Raw genomic sequence first — 17,951 nt, 5'->3', positions numbered from 1 at the left:
ACCTACCTCCAAGGTCCTCACTGCATTGCTTCTAGGCTGGGAGATAGCAAAGGAGGGAAAATAATAAACTTAAAACCATTGCTGTGCTCTTTGGAATTCTCATCTTCTTCCCTAATCCACTTGGCTACTGTTCACTTTTCAGTGTCCTCAGATAGCTGCTCCATGCATTTTGTCCAGGGGGTTTAGTGCATTCAGTGGGAGTTACTGGGTGGTATGCTTACTCCATTTTACCTGGAATCAGAATCCTTAGCCTGCAGTGCTTTTAGAACATCTTTCAGTTCATTATAAAAGTAATTGTGTGTAAAAGTGTATAAGGGAAAAAGTAGCTCTTCTCCCCCCAAATCTCCACTGCTCTACTGATACTTGGGTGTTTAGTCTTTCAGCTTTTTCCCCTACACATTTGCAATTTTTTTAAAATTTTGTATTAATTAAAAAATTATAAGAAAGAAACACAAACATTCCCAACACATACACTCAGCAATTCACAATATCATCACATAGTTGCATATTCATCATCATGATCATTTCCCAGAACGTTTGCATCAATTCAGAAAAAGAAATGAAAAGACAACAGAAAAATAAAACAAAAACAGAAAAAAATATTTTACATACCATACCCCTTACCCCTCCCTTTCATTGATCACTAGCATTTCAAACTAAATTTATTTTAACATTTGTTCCCCCTATTATTTATTTTTATTCCATATGTTCTATTCATCTGTTGCCAAGGCAGATAAAAGGAGCATCAGACACAAGGTTTTCACAATCACACAGTCACATTGTGAAAGCTATATCATTATACAATCATCATCAAGAAACATGGCTCCTGGTACACAGCTCTACATTTTCAGGCAGTTCCCTCCAACCTCTGCATTACATCTGGGTTAACAAGGTGATAATCTACTTAATGCATAAGAATAACCTGCAGGATAACTTCTCGACTCTGTTTGGAATCTCTCAGCCATTGATACTGTGTCTCATTTCACTCTTCCCCCTTTTGGTCTAGAAGGTTTTCTCAATCCCTTGATGCTGGGTCTCAGCTCATTCTAGAGTTTTTCTCAGTCCCTTGATGCTAAATCTCAGCTTATTCTGGGATTTCTGTCCCACGTTGCCAGGAAGATCCATACCCCTGGGAGTCATGTCCCACGTAGAGTTTGCTTGCTGTGTTGGTTGGAGAGAGAGGCCACATCTGAGTCACAAAAGAGGTTCTCTTGGGGGTGACTCTTAGGCCTAATTTTAAGTAGGCTTGACCTATCCCCTGTAGGGATAAGTTTCATATGAACAAACCCCAAGACTGGGGGCTCAGCCAGTAGCTTTGGTTGCCCACACTACTTGTGAGAATATCAAGAATTCAACTTGGGGAAGTTGAGTTTCCCCCCATTCTCACCATTCCCCGAAGGGGACTGTCATGGTTAGGGACAGGTGTCAACTTGGCCAGGTTGTGGTACCTGTTTATCTGATTGGGCAAGCGCTGGCCTGTCTGTTGCAATGAGGACATTTCATAGGATTAGGTCATGATCACGTCAGCTGCATCCACAGCTGATTCCGTTTGTAATCAGCCAAAGGGGAGTGTCTTCTGCAATTAGTGATGCTAAATCTAATCATGGGAAGCCTTTTAAGGAGGACTCAGTGGAGACAGGTTCCATTCCTGCTTTGGCTGGTGAGCCTCTCCTGTGGAGTTCATCCAGGCCATCCATTGTAGTCATCGGCTTCGCAGCCTGCCCTGTGGATTTTGGACTCTGCGTTCTTACGGTCACGTGAGACACTTTTATAAATTTTATATTTGCAAGTGTTCCCTGTTGATTCTGTTTCTCTAGAGAACCCTAACTAATACAGGGACTTTGCAAATACTTTTCCACTCACTGATCAAATCACTCTGGGATTCATCAGGGTATCACCTGGACAAACCAACAAAATTTCATGTCCTATACAAAGTTCCACGTACTTAAGGTGTTCAACCAACTATCCACTTAAGTTATATTAGGAGATGCACTAGTCAAAGTATAAATTTGTACCAAATAAGCATTTTTTGCTTTAGTCTCACACATAAGTTGAAATTTTAAAATATTAATTACCATCTATTTTTAGCACACTGCAGTAATGACATTCCTTTGTTCTTCCTCATGCAAAACATTTTTTAAATTTGTACAGTCGCTATCATTATATACTCTAGGCATTCCTAGATTATACCATCTCAATCTTTATCGTCTTTTTTCTTTGTGATTTCATTTATGCCCCAGCCCTCCTCCATCATTCTCATATGCAGCTTCATTCAGTGTTTTAACATAATTGTATTACAGTTAGGTAATGTTGTGCTGTCCATTTCTGAGTTTCTCTATTCAGTCCTGTTGCACAATCTGTATCCCTTCAGCTCCACTTACCCAATATCTTACCCTATTTTTATCTCCTGATGGTCTCTGTTACCAATGAAATATTCCAAGTTTATTCACTAATGTCAGTTCATATCAGTGAGACCATACAGTATTTGTCCTTTTGTTTCTGGCTAATCACACTCATCATAAAGTCCTGAAGGTCCATTCATGTTGTTACATGTTTCATAACTTTATTCTGTCTTACAGCTGCATAATATTCCATTGTATGTAAATGCCACAGTTTGTTTAGCCAACCATCTGTTGATGGACATTTTGGCTGCTTCCATCTCTTGGTAATTGTAAATAATGCTGCTATAAACATTGGTGTGTAAATGTCCATTTGTGTCCTTGCCCTCGTGTCCTTCGAGTAGAGACAGCGTATAGATAGGTCCTGTTTTTTAATCCATTCTTCCAGACTATGTCTTTTGATTGGAGAGTTTAATCCATTAACATTCAGTGTTATTACTGCATGGGTAGTACTTTCTTCTACTATTTTTCCTTCTGGATTTTATATGTCATATCTAATTTTCCTTCTTTTTACCTTTATTCATAGTCTTCCTTTCTACACTTCTCTCCACACCTCTCTCTTCTGTCTTCGTATCTGTCTCTAGTGCTCCCTTTAGTATTTCCTGCAGAGCTGGTCTCTTGGTCACAAATTCTCTCAGTGATTTTTTTGTCTGAAAATGTTTTAATTTCTCCCTCATTTTTGAGGGACAGTTTTGCTGGATATAGAATTCTTGCTTGGCAGTTTTTCTCTTAATAATTTAAATGTATCATCCCACTGTCTTCTTGCCTCCATAGTTTCTGCTGAGAGATCTGCGCATAGTCTTATTGGGCTTCCCTTGTATATGATGGATTGCTTTTCTCTTGCAGCTTTCAAGAATCTCTCTTTCTCTTTGACCTCTGACATTCTGATTAGTAAATGTCTTGGAGTATGTCTATTTAGATCTATTCTCTTTGGGGTACGCTGCACTTCTTGGATCTGTAATTTTAAGTCTTTCATAAGAGTTGGGAAATTTTCAGTGATAATTTCCTCCATTAGTTTTTCTCCACCTTTTCCCTTCTCTTCTCCTTCTGGGATACCCACAACACGTATATTCATGTGCTTCATATTGTCTTTCAATTCCCTGAATCCCTGCTCATATTTTTCCATTTTTTCTCTATATTTTCTTTTTCTTATCAAATTTTAGATGTTCCATCCTCCAGTTCGCTAATCCTATCTTCTGCCTCTCAAAATCTACCATTGTAGGTTTCCGTTGTTCTTTTCATCTCTTCTATCTTGCTTTTCATTCCTATAAATTCTGTGATTTGTTTTTTCAGACTTTCAATTTCTTCTTTTTGTTCATTCCTTGCTGTCTTTATATCCTCCCTCAATTCATTGATTTGGTTTTTGATGAGGTTTTCCATGTCTGTTCGTATATTCTGAATTAATTGTTTTTAACTCCTGTTTGTCATTTGAATTGTTGGTTTGTTCCTTTGACTGGGCCATATATTCAATTTTCCTAGTGTGATTTGTTATTTTTTACTGGCGTCTAGGCATTTAATTACCTTAATTAGTTTATTCTGGAGATTGCTTTCACTTCCTTTACCTAGGGTTTTCTTGCTGGATGGATTTGTTGTCTCTGTTCTTTGACATTCAGTTCAGCTTTATCTGGACCTCTAGCTTAAGTTTTGTTTAACAGAGGAGAATTTTTCAGTTCTTGTCTTCTTGTTTCTTGCCCTGCTTGTATGGTGCCTTTCCCCCACACACACACCCTTAGGAGGGTCTACTTAGATATTATAGACCCCAGCTGGATTTTTCCAGACCAAACTGGCCTCCTATCAGGAGGAAAGAGTCACCTGCATCGGTTTTCCCTGAGAGTGAGACTCAGCAGGTTGAAAGACTTTCCTGTGAAGTCTCTGGACTGTTTTTCTTATCCTGCCCAGTATGTGGCGCTTGTCTGACTTCAGGTCCCACCAGCATAAGATGATGTGGTACCTTTAACTTTGGCAGACTCTCCCTGCTGGGGGTGTGGTGGAGACAGAGGAGAGGTTGTAGGCTGGTTTTAATGGCTTCAAATCACCAAGCCCTGGTGTCTGAATTCCTTGAGAGAGAGTTTCCACCTGAGTTGGACTTCACCCCTCTCCTGGGGAAGGCACAGGCTCCAGAGAAGCCTCCAAAAGAGCTCACTTCTGCCTATGCCTGGGGCAGTTGCAGCTTGAGAAGTCCTGCCGCTATATCCAAAGGCAGTCAAGCCTTTGTAGAAATACAGCCAGAAAAACCTCTGTTCCTTCTTTTTCTCCCCCCTTTTTCCCTCAGTCCTGCCCCCTTGGCGCTGGGGCAAAAATGAGCAACCTCCGTTTGACCAGGTTCACCTAAGCTGGGGGCCTATTTTTAGTAGTCAGAATTTGTTAATTAATTCCACAGTTGGCATTTGATCGTGCTCAGTCCCTGCTGCTGGTAAAGTTCCTTTCCTTTCCCCTCTGGGAAACAGCCTGTGGGGGAGGGGCGCTGGCTGCCGCAGCTTGGGGAACTGATGGTTCTGGGTGGGGGCTTGCAGCCGGTCGAGCTGGTCCACACTGGACCAGCATAGTCTGTGTGTCCGGTCGCTGACGTGGGCCCAGGAGCTGTTCTGTACTGTTTCTGATTATTTAGTAGTTGTTCTGGAGGACGAACTAAAATGTGCACATTGTTAAGCCACCCTCTTGACGCAGAAGCTGCAATTTTTTTTAATGACAAAAATGGGGTCACTTCATGTGTTACGAATACTTTTCCATGTCGGTACATACAGAGCAGTGAACCTCAGTTTTTTAATGGACTAGTAATCATTGCAATAGTAATAACCAACGTTTAATTCAATCCTTATAGAGGTCCAGCAAAGGTGGTACGATTCTTTTCTCCACTTTAGTAAGGAAGCTGAGGCCCAAAGACATAAAGTAATTTGGCCAAAATCTCACAGCTAGTAAGTGATGGAGCCTTCTCTCTTAACCTGTGGTTGTTTGGATGTGCCGTGGAGTACTTAGCTAAGCCTTTGTTGATGGGCATATAGTTTCTCTCCCTTTATTATTATTATTATTTTTTTGCCTGTTTACAGTGTTCATTGAGTCTGCTTTTATACATATCATTGCATACTTCTGAAAATATCACTGTAGTATAATACCTAGAAATCAGTTTATTCACATTACATTTATATATTTTTCCACTTACCCTCTAAAAATGTTACTCATACTCTCCTAGCAGTAGTCTATGAGAATGAAAGGTTTTAGAAAAGAGTAATAGAAAAATTCCTTCCTGTCTTATAGGCTACAGAAAAATTTGAATTGGGGACTTAGTAGGAAAGTGAAGCAAAGACCATTCTCCTGTTAGGTGGGGTAAAATCATAAAGTGCCATCTCTCAGTCAATTCCTGATCTTTTTTTTTCTTTTCCAGAATTTTGATTCAGACATTAGCAGCGTGGGCATAGATGGCTGCTGGCAGTCAGACAGCCAAAGGCTTCTCAATGAAGTCATGGCGGAGCACTTCTTCCGACAGGGGATGCTGGATGTCGCCGAGGAGCTATGCCAGGTAGTTGGTGTGAGAAAGAAGCAAGGGTACTGGGGGTTCCATTGTTTGCAGAGTGGATTTTAAGTCTTCTTCTGGCCATTGATAGAATCTCAGCATTTTAATTATCAGGGCCGACTCATTTTACCAGGTAATATATATATATATATATAATTTTTTTTTTTAATTGGTAAAAATATAGTGCTAGAACTTGTTCTCTGGATGATTCTTCCCTTGTTCCTGGTCCAGAAGGTAGGTCCCAGGGTTATGAACCAAGGAGGCCAGAAGCAATACTGCTTTCTTTCTTTTTTTGATAGTGAAGGTTAGCAAGGCAGGACAGAGAGTTTACTTCCTGCCCTGATCTGTTCCAGCTTATAGGAGCTTGTTTATGAAATGAATTTCAAGATAAAATCTACTTCAGGTGAGCAATGCTGTTTTTTATGTCTACTAGACATGAGCCTGGGGGTTTCAGAGCAGTTTGCCAATACCGCCAAGTCATGACAGTAGCCACCACAATTTATTGAGTGTTTTCCATCTGCTAAGCCCTGACTTTACTCCTCACTGCAGTTCAGTGTGGTCGAAGTTGTTCCTATTCTGCAGGTGAAGTCTGGAGAAGTAAATAACTTTGCCCAAGACCATCTATGTCTCAATGAAGGAACTGAGATTTGGTCCAAAATTCGCATGACTTCAGCCTCTATTCTAAGCCACTAAATGCTATTGTATCTTCCATTTAGAAAAATGAAGGACTGTAAGAATTAGTTTAAATCCAATATATAAACCAGATCTCTAATCTGAGCCGTTTGTCTTTTAAACAATTTAGATAAACAATAACTCAGATCTTTCTCTGTGTCTGGCAAGGATTTTGTGTGTGTCCATATAAAGTTCCTAAAGTAGATGGTGTCATTTAAGATTCAGTTTATGTGTAAGTAATAAAGACTCAAAATACCAGTGGTTTAAACAAAAATGAAGTGTATTTTTCTCAGAGAAATCAAAGGTAGAAGGAAGTCCACGGCTTGTGCAGTAACTTTGCTCCATGAAGTTCTTAGTAACCTCGACTCCTTGTAGCTCTGCTTTTCCTGCTTTGGCCCTTGTCCCTGGGGCCCAGAATAGCAGTTAGAGCATTGGCACACCTTTGTATCCCCAGAAGGGACAAAGAGTACATGCTTATATTTCATTGGCCTGGACTGGTATCATCCAAGACCGTACCCAGCTTTATTCCATTTGGTCATGTGCCTAGCTGAAATTTGGGGGTTCTACCATTGGTAAGGAGGAAGAATGAATCCAGGGAACAGTCATCAGCCTCAGCTATAGAAATATATATTAATGATCTTTCTCATCATTTTATAATCTAGGATGTGCTTTTAGCTCTATCTCATTACTCTGATTACTGGTAAAAAGAAATTCTTCCTTTTTTTTCTTCAGGAATCTGGTCTTTCTGTAGACCCAAGTCAGAAAGAACCATTTGTGGAGCTAAATCGAATATTAGAAGCATTAAAAGTCAGAGTTCTGAGACCTGCTCTCGAGTGAGTTACTAAGTTTGTTTTATTTATTTTCTTGTCTTATCTCGGGTACACTTCAGAGAAATCAAGGGAGAAGAATTATTTATTTCTTTTAGCAGGGTGAAATATGAAGATGTGCAACATGAGAAAATGGTTAGCATTTACTTCACTTATCAGTTAGTCTGAATTCCTGTGAGAGTGAAGGGTTTCCTGTAGTCAGGTGGAGCTATTTGGGCTAGCATCATGACTGAAGTGCCACTGTTCATGTCCTAGTTTGAGATGCGAGCTTCCATAATTCACTGGACTCTGTGCTGGCCTCCTAAAAACCAGTTGACTTTGCTGTTGGGACTGAATGGTATGCAGGAAGAGAGCAGACATTGTTATGAAGGTGCTCTATTCTTGTTACTACTGTAATATTTGATATTTCATCATAAACTTGTCATTGATATGAATTATGTCTGAAATAACTGTGGAAGGTTTAATAAATATTATCATAGGGTAGGGTTGGCAGGATTTTCTGCAAGGGACCAGACGGTAAATATTTTAGGCTTTGGTCAATCACATAAGGTCTCTGTCTCATATTCTTTGCTTTATATTACAGCCTCTTTTTTTTTTTTTTTTTAACTTATTCAGTGACTTTACTTATTTTTTAAACAAATTTATGAAATACAATTCACAGGCCATGTAATTCATCTACTTTAATTTTAGAGTTCAATGGATTTTAGTATAACCCCTGAAAAACTGTGCAGATATGAGGACAACTAATTTTTGAACATTTTCATCGTCCCAAAAAAGAAACCCTGTACCCATCAGCAGTCACTCTCCTTTATAAAGCTGTTATGAACATTCGTATGCAAATTTTTGTGTGGACATATGTTTTCTTTTTTTTCTAGGATATATCCCTAGGAGTGGAACTGAACAGCCTTATTTTGAACTATTGTTTTCTAAATAAAGTATCTCTGCTTTTCTCACTAGTAATTTCTTCTGCCTATAAACAATTATAGCCCAGTATATCTAAATGAGTTTGCTTCCCTTAATATGCCTAAATATATACTATTTTTGAGTTATAAAAATCACATTTTGACCTGAAGTTTTATGCATGGCTACATAAATTATGGTGAATGCCTTTCAGTAATTAGAGAATTAGTGCCTATGTTGACATTTTCCAAACCTCTAATGGTATATAGTTTAGCTGTCTTTATTATAGACTTTTAGCACACCTTGGAGATTTAAACGTGTAGCAGTTAGTTTTAAGCATTGAAGAGAAAACATCAGCTCAGTTTCTAACTTTCCTACTGGTTTAATATTTTAATAATGTCTGAAGAAGACTTATAGAAGCTGCAAGTTAAATAAGGAAACCATTAGTTTAAGTGTTAACATAGGATGGGAGAGTCTACTGATTTTCTAATTTAACTCACAACATTTATAACTTACATGAGGGTGGTATGCCATCCTATATTCTTATATTCTTAGTGAGTCTTCTCATATACATATTCACTAAGGGGTCAGTCCTGGCTGGGTGAGGACTAGGTTAGATGGCTCTTTGTCCTTACTAGCATTTCACGCATAATTGGGACCCAGTAAATGTTGCCTATTTATCATTCTTACAGCCTCTTTAAAAAAAAAAAAAGGTAAAACCATTCTTGGTCTTTTGGTGTACTACACGGGCAGCAGGCCATATTTCATCCATGGCTATAATTTGACCCCTGTCCTAGAATTTTTTAATGTAAGGAGCTATTTGTAAATAAATAAAAAGCTTCTGAAATAAAGAAAGGATACTGGGTGATAGAAGCAGTGATATTGTTGTGAGGTCTTAGCCTGAGAATCTGGCGTTTTAAAACCAGAACGATTTGACATCATTGTTCCCAGGGGAGAAAAAATAGCTAGAAAGATCTTTGATTTATAATATACACATTTTTTAATTTTACTTTTTTCTTCTACTAAACCATTTACTTCCTCATGTTTAATTTGTTTGTGATAGTTTATTAATTCTTAGAAAATTTTACAGTTTTTTTCTTAATTCAGTGCTGTTAATTACGTTCACAATATTGTGCTGCCGTCACCACCATCTATCACCAAAACTTTTCCATCCCCTTAAATAGAATTTGTACAGTTTTTAAACCAGACCAGACAGATTGGGATTCCTGTAAATATTTGCTATAAATTCTTGTATAAAGTAGAAATACAAATTTGAGATACATACTCTATCTTTAAAGATAGAGCTCACTTAAACAGTATCGTTGTGTAAGATGCATATTACCTTTATATACTTTTGTTTAAACAGTTTTTTTATTGTAGCCTACCTGGAAGATAAGTTAAATCATGTACCCTTGATTCCTCTTAAACACAGAGAGAGTGCACCCACTCTTCTCTCTGATACTTCCATCTACATGATTAAGTGTCTCCACAGAATAGTGAAGAAATCTAAGTATAAGAAGGTACTGCATTTCCCAGTTGTTTATAGTGATTGGGAAATAATGTTGGGTTTTACTCAGGGTAGTATTCGTTTATCTATTTATTTCTCAAGTTTTTCATCAAGCTTTTATAACATATTTACTATGTACTGGAGACTCTGCTGAATATTTGAACTGTCTTGGCCCACAGAGGACTCAAGGCTTTTTCTTTTGAAATGAAGAAAATTTCTAGGACTCTTTTAACTTTATGCTTCATGCATATAAGACCTAGGTTTCTTATTCATAGCTATGTAATAGATGTCAGTTTTTCTGTTATTGGTGGTCTCAAGCCAGTTCCTCTTAGGCAAAGGGAGGACCACTTGATGGTAACAGTGGGGATACAGTACAGATGTTCTTGCGTCACATTTCTGGGAGAATTGCTGTGTTCAATATTAGCATAGCGGAATGTACTAATAATTCTAGCTAACTCTCCTTGATTGTTTTAAATGTGCCTAGCATTTGTACTAAGCATTTTACATATATTATTCAGTCCTTGTAATAACTTTGAGGTAAGTATCATTATCCTTGTTTTGCAGAGGAAGTTTTGAGACCTAGAAGATGGTCATGAAAAAAGGATGTGGAGTCAAAAGAACATATGGGAGATGCTACATATAATATTCCCCTAATACTTTCCTCTAAAAGACTCACTTTAGCATATTAAATGGATCCTCATTAAAGTAAAGAAAGTCATTTAACTTCATGTAGCCTAGTGGTTCCTGTGCATGTTTAACCAAAGAACTCTTCCCCTTCAGCCCCAAACACCTATTAAAAACCCACAAAATTGAAGTTCTGTAGAATGGAAAATAGAAATTTAATAGAAATCTCCATTACCGCAACTCAGACTTTTCCATTTCTTGCCTATTACTGGTGGAGGCAAAGCAGATATTTACTGAACATCCTTTATGGGCAAGATATAGAAAATTTATTTTGCAAAAGATGGGAAATGTGGGATACCAGTTTGGGGAATTCTGGTTCAGACGCAGGGGGGTAGAACCTACTGATTGCTTAGTGTTTTCTATTTGTACATGTGGGGAGGAAGTCTCATGGTGCACACAAAGGGAAAGGAAGAGGTGAGGGGCTACAGTGGCTCCCTGAGGCAGCCTAGGTAGTTGAGACAGAAGCCAACAAAAAATGGGTGTGAATAGAAACCCTGGAATGCCTTGGTGAGAAGGAAGCCTAGAGACTGTTAGTTACTGCTTGCAAGTGGTGAGTCAGTGAACAGAATGCAAGAAAGAAGGTCAACTAATCATATGTACAAATTCAGTCAGGACCTGCTGCATCCTTGCTCATACCTGTGTATTTCTGAGTTTGTAGACAGATTTTTCTTCTCACCCAGATTGTTTTGTCTACCTTTAGAATTACTCTTGGGCCCTATGACAGTGCTGTTATTACTGTGTAGGCTTTAAATAAATGATGGAATTGCTTGAAGGGAAACTTAAGCAGACATGCCCTCCTTCAGGTGGCAGATAGAAGGAGAACCAAAAATAATCAGCACCAATAAGAAAGTAACAATAACTTAATACAAAGAGATGGGAAATACTAGAAAAATAGAAAATGACCTTGTAGCTGTGTGACATCTTGAAGGAAATTGCTGCCTTTATGGGAAGCCAGCTTGTTGCTTTCCTGAAGGAATCTCAGGGACCTTTACCTTGGTGGATTTGCTGCAGACTAGGATCTGACTTTCAGCCTTGTGGACTCAGAAACCTGGGCTTTTCAATACAGTGAGAACAGGCCTGAGCTTCAAAAGAGTATAAAAACCTCAATTAGTAAATTACGCATGCAATCTAGATGACTAATGGATCTAAAACTAATGCGAGTGAGGCAGCTCTATGGGGAAGATAGTTTAATCTGAATTTGCTGAGCATGGAGTTGGAACAAGGGGCAATTGTTGTAGAATGTGCTTAATTTTCTCAAGCTAAGGTATCCTCCATGCCTTTGTCTCTGCAGTGGAGATAGCCTTACAAAACTGGTGGGCAGGTATAGATTCTATGCGGAAGAAAAGGAAGTGTCTTCATGTAGATAGATTATGGTGGTGAAGGCACGTCTGTTTACTTAGGTTGGATTGTATGATGTGTGGATAAAACTGTTTAAAAATGAACAGAGGGAAACAAGTGCTACAGAAAATGTGAAGAAAGAGATTTACCTATTCACTGTTGGTAGGGAAGCTGAGAGGTGCAGCCCCTTCAGAAGGCAGTGTGGTGGCTTCATAGGAGGCTAGGGGTGGGGAGTTGCCATATGATCTTGAAACCCTGTTGCTGGGTATATACCTGGAAGAAATGAGAGTGGGAGCACGAATGGACATATGCACACTGGTGTTTAAGGTGGCAGTGTGGGAGATTTGCAGTGGATGGAGGTGGCCTAAAGGTACAACAACTGAGGAATGGAAGTGGAAACTGGTTACCACTTTACATTCAGTGGACTACTGAGTAGCCACAAGAAGAAATGAAGTTGTGAGGAATGTAACTAGGTGCATGAACCTTAAGGACAGTATGCTGAATAAAATGTCGGAAACAAAAAACACAAATATTATCATGCCTCATTCATACAGATTAACTATAATATACAAACTCTGATAATTAAAGTCGAGAGCATGGGTTATCTGGTTGGGGCCCTTTGTAAAGATCCCTAGATTGTAATCTCTTACAGCAGTTACATATATTTAGGAGTTGTAACTGATATTTCTAAATTCTGAGATACTGAGCTATTTACCTGGCCATTCTCTGAAACTTTTGGTATTTATATGACACCTGAGACTCAGACTTACAGCACTGAAGCTATGAAGGTCAGCATTATCCCATTCAGCAACTGTTGAGAAGCTGAAAAAATGATCAGACTTTGTTTAGAGATATGAATGAATCTGATCTGAATAGGACTAAGGTAAACCAGAATATTGAATGAAGGATGATATGGCCCATATTCTCAAACTTCAGCCTCTGTGAGAGACCAAAGGGAGAGATGTTTATTTGGTACAAAATTTATATTTTGGCTAGCACATTATCTAATTTAACCTGTATGGTCTGTTTACTTGAATACCATAATTACATGGAGTCTTATAGGGTTAGATTTTGTTGGTTTGTACAGGTTCGTGCGATGCCCTGATATATCCCAGAGTAATCTGAGCATGGAATAAAAAAGTATTTCCCAGTCCACTTGAGGGACTGGGGAGAAAGGAGGAAATACTAAACTTTCTCCTCTGGGGAATTCCTGATATTCTCACAAGCAGTGAGAACAACCAATTCAATAGGCCAAGCCCTCAATCTTGGGGTTTGCCCCTATTAAGCTTATTCCTATAAAGGAGAAGCTCTGCCTACTGATAATTATGCCTAAGAATCACCCTCAGAGAACCTCTTTGTTACTCAGATGTGATGTCTCTAAGCCAATTTGGTTTATGAACTCCCTGCCCTTCCCCTACATGGGACATGACTCCTAGGGATGTGAATCTCTCTGGCAACATGGAACCTGACTCCCTGGAATGAGCCAGGACCCCCAAAAGGTCCTTGAGGCTCTGCTGATTTTTGCAAAATGTTTCCACTTTTAAAGGATTCCAGTAAACTAACCAAGACCCACCTGGAGTGGGTAGAGTCACATCTCCCTCTCATCAAAGGTTAATACCCACAGTTGGATGAGCCACAGCTCTGTGGAGATACTCTAGTCAGGTTTCCAGCCTATAGTGCTGAATAGGGATTAAAAGATCCACAAGATGATTCAGGATTAAAACATGGCTTTTCTAGGGTACATAATCCTTTTAAATTGGCACAGGAGGTAAGTTCTTTTTTTTTTTTATTTTTATTTTTATTTCTTTTTCTGGAGTGATGCAAATGTTCTAAAAATGATCATAGTGAAGAATATACAACTATGTGGTGATGTTTGTGAGCCATTGATTATATAATATGGTTTAATATGGTTGGACTGTACATGTACGGATATTTCTCAATAAATATATTAAAATGAAAAAAAAAACATTTTCACGCAACAACAACAAAAAACTGTTGGGTAGTTCACATTTCATTGGCCAAGACTCCTTTTCCCAACGTGGTCCTTATTTCCTCGGTCACTCTTTTTTTAGGCTTCCATTGCTTGCCAGCTGTTATGGACTGAATCATGTCCCCCCAAAATATCTGTGCAGGTTCTAACTTCTAGTCCTGTGGTTGTGAATTCATTTGTAAATAAGATCTTCAAAGATCCTATTAGGTAAGATGAGACCAAAGTGAACCAGGGTGTATCTTAATCCGATGTGACTGGAGTCCTTATAAGCAGGAGAAATGCAGACACGAGTAAGAGAAGGATGGGAGAGATATGGTTATGTGAACGAATCAGAAATGAGTTAATGATCGCCACCAGCTACCTCGGAATGCTGCAGACTTCAGGAAAAGCAGAACCCTGCCAATGTCTTGATTTTGGGCTTCCAGCAAAGCTGTGAGGCAATAAATTCCTGCATTTAAGCCAACAGTCTTTGCAATTTTGTTACAGTGACCACAGCAAACTAAGAAACCAGCCTTCCTTTTCTGATTTACATTTTTAATAAAACATTATATTATATAAAACCTCTGTATTTCAGGTTTGTGTCAGCAATAGCTGAATATAGGTAATATATGGACAAGATACAAAGACCAAAAGGTACAAAACTTACATCATGAAAAGTAGGTCTTTGCTCTACCTTGCTTCCTGATTACCTAACTTCCTTCCCCTTAGGCAGTCAGCTAATGTGTTTCTTATGTGTTCTTCCAGAGATAATCCATACATTTATAAGCCAGTGTTATGTATATGTACTTTTTATGCACAAATGTGTTGCACACTATACATGCTGACCTGTATCGTTTGTTTCTTTTCACTTAACATTGAAAATTTACCTATATTTGTGCATAAAAAACTATATCTATTTATTTAGCGATTGTTTAGAATTCTGTTTTGGGGAAGTCAACTCAGGTGGATTAAAGACCTAAATATAAGAGCCAGAGTTATAAAACTCTTAGAAGAAAATGTAGAGAAGCGTATTCAGGACCTTGTGTTAGGCAGTGTTTTCTTAGACTTTACGCCAAAGCAGAAGCAACAACAACAACTAAAAATAGATAAATGGGACCACCTTAAAATTAAAAAAAACTTTTACCTCAAAGAACTTTGTCATGACAGTAAAATGACAGCCTATACAATGGGAGAAAATATTTGGAAACCACATATTTTCACTTAAACATTCCCTGTGGATGGACCTTTGGTAGTTTCCAATCCTTTGTTTTATAAGTGCTGCAGCAGTGAATAATTTTTGCACTATTTTTTAGCAGGCCCAACTGTCTCTGTAGGGTATGTTCCTAGAATGTTGGGTCGGGGAGCATGTGCCAGTTTGAAAGGATGTATGTACCCTAGAAAAGCCATGTTTTAATCCTATTCCCATTTTATAAAGGCAGCCATTTCTTCTTATCCCTATTCAGTACTGTGTGTTTGAAACTTTAATTGTTTCATCTCTCTGGAGATGTGACTCAATCAAGAGTGGTTGTTAAACTAGATTAGTTGGAGATGTGTCTTTACTCGTTCTGGGTGGGTCTTGATTAGTTTACTGGAATCCTATAAAAGATTCTCCATTTCGGAGAAAAAGAGAGATTCTGAGAGATCAGAGAATGACATAGCCTCGAGAAACAGAGAGTTCACCAGCCAGCAACCTTTGGAGATGAAGAAAGAAAATGCCTCCTGGGGAGCATCATGAAACAGGAAGCCAGAAGAAAAAGCTAGCAGATGATGCCATGTTTGTCATGTGCCTTTCCACTTCAGAGAGAAACCCTGAACTTCATCGGCCTTCTTGAACTAAGGTATTTTCCCTGGATGCCTTAATTGGACATTTCTATAGACTTGCTTTAACTGGGACATTTCCACGGTCTAAAAACTGTTAACTTGCAACTTATTAAATTCCCCTTTTTAAAAGCATTCCGTTTCTAGTATATTGCATTCTGGCAGCTAGCAAGCTAGAACAGAGCACTTAAAATTAGGATTGATCTTGCCAGATTGCCCTCCATAAAGGTTGTTCCTTTATGTTCCTTTTGTATTAATGGTACAATCCTACCATTAATATAGAGGGTAAAGGGTAGATTCCCTAGGTTCATGCCTTTGCTATCACAGCTGATTATCTATCCCCACATGCTTTTAAATCTTCAAAGATCTAATAAGTGTGTGGTAGGGGGAGGAAGAGCACCTCCTATTTTCACTTTGCATTTATTTCATATGTGTGGTTGAAAGTCTTCTCAAGATCTGCTGAAACCTTCCTTCTGGCGAGTTTCCTCCCTGGCCCAGGCTGACAGCATTTAAGACAGTGGCACTACTGAGACATGCTCCCACTGGAGATTGGAGAACATTTTCAGGTGCTGCAGGAGCATCTCACCACTGCCTCTGGGGTACTTTATAGGAAGTACCATAGCACCTTATAGGAAGAATTTGCAGTTCTCTTTGCAAAGTCTTAGTAGAAGTGTCAAAAACCACACAGGCTCCTATATATATTCTCCTTGATATATCCATGCAATCCCTTGAAAATTAAGCTCTCCTGTAAGACTTTCGACGTAATAATGCTAAATCTAAGTGCTTGACAGAACCTTACAGCTTGACTAGTTCTAACTTGTCTTCTGTACTGCAGGATAATTTTCCAGCTGATCCTGACCATCTCCAACTTAGAATTCTGAAATCATCTTAGATTTATTCATCCTGTTAATCCTGATATTATTTGTGTCACCTTTTCTCCAGCTACGCAAGCTAAGATCTTAAAGTCTTAATTCTTTTCTTCCTCCTTTTTCCTTTAGTTAGTAGGTCACTGAGGCTAATAGATTCCGTTTTAAGAGGGCTTGCCAGATTGCAGCATTATTCACAGTAGCCAAAAGTGAGAGCTTAAAATTTATCACAAATCCACAGTCATCAAAACAGCACAATACTGGCAGGAAGACAGACATGTAGACCAGTGGAATCATTAAGAGCTCAGAGATCAACCCTCACATTTATGGCAAATTGATTTTTGACAAGGATGGCAAAGACCACTCATTGAAAAAGCATTGTCTTTTCAACAGATAATGCTTGGAAAATGAAACTCCATTTGCAAAAGGATGAAGGTGAACTACTACCTCACATCATATTATAAAAGTCAACTCAGGGTGAATTAAAGACCTAAATATAAGAGCCAGAGTTATAAAACTCTTAGAAGAAAATGTAGGGAAGCATATTCAGGACCTTGTGTTAGGCAGTGTTTTCTTAGACTTTACACCAAAGCACAAGCAACAACAACAAAAAACAAATAGATAAATGGGACCACCTTAAAATTTTAAAAAAACTTTTACCTCAAAAGACTTTGTCATGACAGTAAAATGACAGCCTACACTATGGAAGAAAATATTTGGAAACCACATATTAAACCACATATGCAGAATATATAAAGAAATCCTCAACAGAAAGACAAATAACCCAATGAAAAAATGGGCAAAAGTGAAATAGGGAATGAAAAGTTAAGGTTTAAAATGTACATGGTCCCTGTTTAGAATGATGGAAATGTTTTGATAATAGATGGTGGTGATGGTGGCACACATTGTAAATGTAGTTACTAGCACTGAGATATATATCTGAATGTGGTTACAAAGGGAGATTTTAGGTTAGATATGTTACTAGAATAAAAATTTTTTTAAAACTCCATGGAATTGCATGAACTGAACCCTAAGTTAAACATAACCCTAAGTTAAACATAGACTGTAGTCAGTAGCACAATTATAAAAATTTGCTTTCATCAGTTATAACAAATGTTCCACACCAATGCAAGGTGATAATAGGATGGTGTTCTAGTTTGCTAGCTGTTGGAATGCAGTATACCAGAAACAGAATGACTTTTAAAAGAGGGAATTGAATAAGTCACAAGTTTACAATTCTAAGGCTATGAAAATCTCCCAATTAAAGCAAGTCTAAAAAAATGTCCAAATTAAGGCACCATCAAGAAGTTACATACACTCAAGAAAGGCCAGTAAAGTTCAGGGTTCCTCTCTCAACTGGAAAGGCATATGGCAAACATGGCGAGCTCTGCTAGCGTTCTCTCCAGGAACCTTCTTGTTTCATGACGCTACCCCAGAGGCATTTTCCTTCTTCATCTCCA

The 17,951-nt window shown here is 38.4% G+C and overlaps 1 protein-coding gene across 1 annotated transcript in view; it reads left to right on the top strand.

Annotated features, from left to right (window-relative positions):
• Window positions 1-17,951, top strand: part of RMND5A (required for meiotic nuclear division 5 homolog A) — a 75,559-nt gene that overhangs the window by 36,823 nt on the left and 20,785 nt on the right. The window contains exons 3-4 of the mRNA XM_077134834.1: window positions 5,782-5,916; window positions 7,315-7,415. Of these exons, the coding sequence (XP_076990949.1) occupies window positions 5,782-5,916; window positions 7,315-7,415 (236 nt within the window). The remainder of the gene's footprint in view (window positions 1-5,781; window positions 5,917-7,314; window positions 7,416-17,951) is intronic.

This window comes from Tamandua tetradactyla, chromosome 17, assembly GCF_023851605.1.
Source record: "Tamandua tetradactyla isolate mTamTet1 chromosome 17, mTamTet1.pri, whole genome shotgun sequence".
NCBI lineage: Eukaryota > Metazoa > Chordata > Mammalia > Pilosa > Myrmecophagidae > Tamandua > Tamandua tetradactyla.
The sequence above is the reverse complement of the archived record's forward strand: the minus strand, read 5'-3'. Positions and strand labels throughout refer to the sequence as shown.